The 1,381-nt window shown below is 63.1% G+C and overlaps 1 protein-coding gene across 1 annotated transcript in view; it reads left to right on the forward strand.

Annotated features, from left to right (window-relative positions):
* The window catches only part of GML (glycosylphosphatidylinositol anchored molecule like), a 12,637-nt gene extending 11,394 nt beyond the window's left edge, over window positions 1-1,243 (forward strand). The window contains exon 4 of the mRNA XM_015571385.1: window positions 822-1,243. Within this exon, the coding sequence (XP_015426871.1) occupies window positions 822-1,120 (299 nt within the window). The 3' untranslated portion in view covers window positions 1,121-1,243. The remainder of the gene's footprint in view (window positions 1-821) is intronic.
* The last annotated feature ends 138 nt before the right edge of the window (window positions 1,244-1,381 follow it).

Consider the following 1,381-nt stretch of genomic DNA (forward strand, 5'->3'; position numbering starts at 1 on the left):
GGGAGCCGCCCCAGAGCCACGTGCTGGCAGTGGACGTGGCTCCCAGGGTCCCCAGCGCTGGCTGGGAGTGAGGCCGAAGCTCAAGGCCTCCACCTGGTGCCCCCTGTGGCCAGGCGGTTCCTCGTGCCCCCGGGACTCTAGTCTCTTGAAGCCCACCAGCTGCCAGGCCAAGGAGCGGCCGCCCGCTGGCCTCGGGACGACACCTGCCCCGCAGGAGGCCAGGCGCGGGGCCAGAGCAGCCTGACGTCCAGGGTGCTTCTCCTTGTCTCTCTGTCACCAGTAAACATTCTCGGTGAGGACCGAGCAGAGGGAGCAGGGCATTGCATCTGTGTGGCTGCACAACGAGCCCATCACCATCTGGGGCCGAGCGGAGATGCTGGCCGCCCAGAGGGCACACCTGCGGGACCAGCTGCTGGTGGAGTCCTCCGTCCTCTGGAGGACTTGGATATTCTTTCTCAGTCAGGAATTCTAGCCAGCGGCCTGGCCGGTGTGGTTCAGTGGTTGGGCACCGTCCCAGGCACCCAAAAGTTGCGGGTTCGATTCCTGGTCAGGGCACATACCTGGGTTGGGGGCTTGATCCCCAGGAGGGGGTGTGCAGGAGGCAGCCGATAGATGTTTCTCTTTCATCGATGTTTTTCTCTCTCCCTCTTCTTCCCTCTCTCTGTAAAAGTCAATTTAAAAATTAAAAAAAAAAAGAATTCTAGCAACGTGGTGACAGCTGTGGTGAGGTTGTGGGCACGGCACAGTCCCCGACAGAAGTGTGAGCGTGAGCGTGCCTGGTGTTTACAAGCAGGAAACGTGAAGCGGGGCTTCCTTTCCAGGCCTGAACTCCCGGGAGGTGCTCGTGTACAAGAACTGCACCAACAACTGCACGTTCGTCTACGAGTCCGAGATGCCGCCCCCGGCCCCCAAGGCCCTGAGAACCAACAGCTTCTACTGGGTGCGGTGCTGCGGCCTCATGAGCTGCAACGTCGGGGGGCCCACCAACCTGGAGCGGGACATCCTCCCTGACCAGATCATCGAGGAGGAGCTGGAAGGGGCCGTGCGCCTGGGGGGCGGGGGGCTCTGGGGGGCCCTCCTGAGCTGCGCCTCCATCCTCCTGAGCGGCGCCCTGACGTGAGAAGACCTCGCTTCGGTGACCGGGTCCCCCGCCCCCACCCCCATTCCTCAGAGCAAGTCTACTCCCCTTCGCTGTCTTGTGAGCCAGTTACCGTGCACAGCGGGTCACCCAGGGGCGGAGGGAAATAAAGGGCTTCGTGGAGCTGGTGCTGAGAAGCGTGCTTCCCTCTAACGTCCGCACACAGGCCACACTTTCTCCCAGCGACGCCCCGCAGCTGCAGGGAGGGTGTCCCGGAACAGGGTCTCAGCCGCGCCGAGCTCG

The sequence above is a fragment of the Myotis davidii genome, unplaced genomic scaffold (assembly GCF_000327345.1).
Source record: "Myotis davidii unplaced genomic scaffold, ASM32734v1 scaffold1509, whole genome shotgun sequence".
Taxonomy (NCBI): Eukaryota; Metazoa; Chordata; class Mammalia; order Chiroptera; family Vespertilionidae; genus Myotis; species Myotis davidii.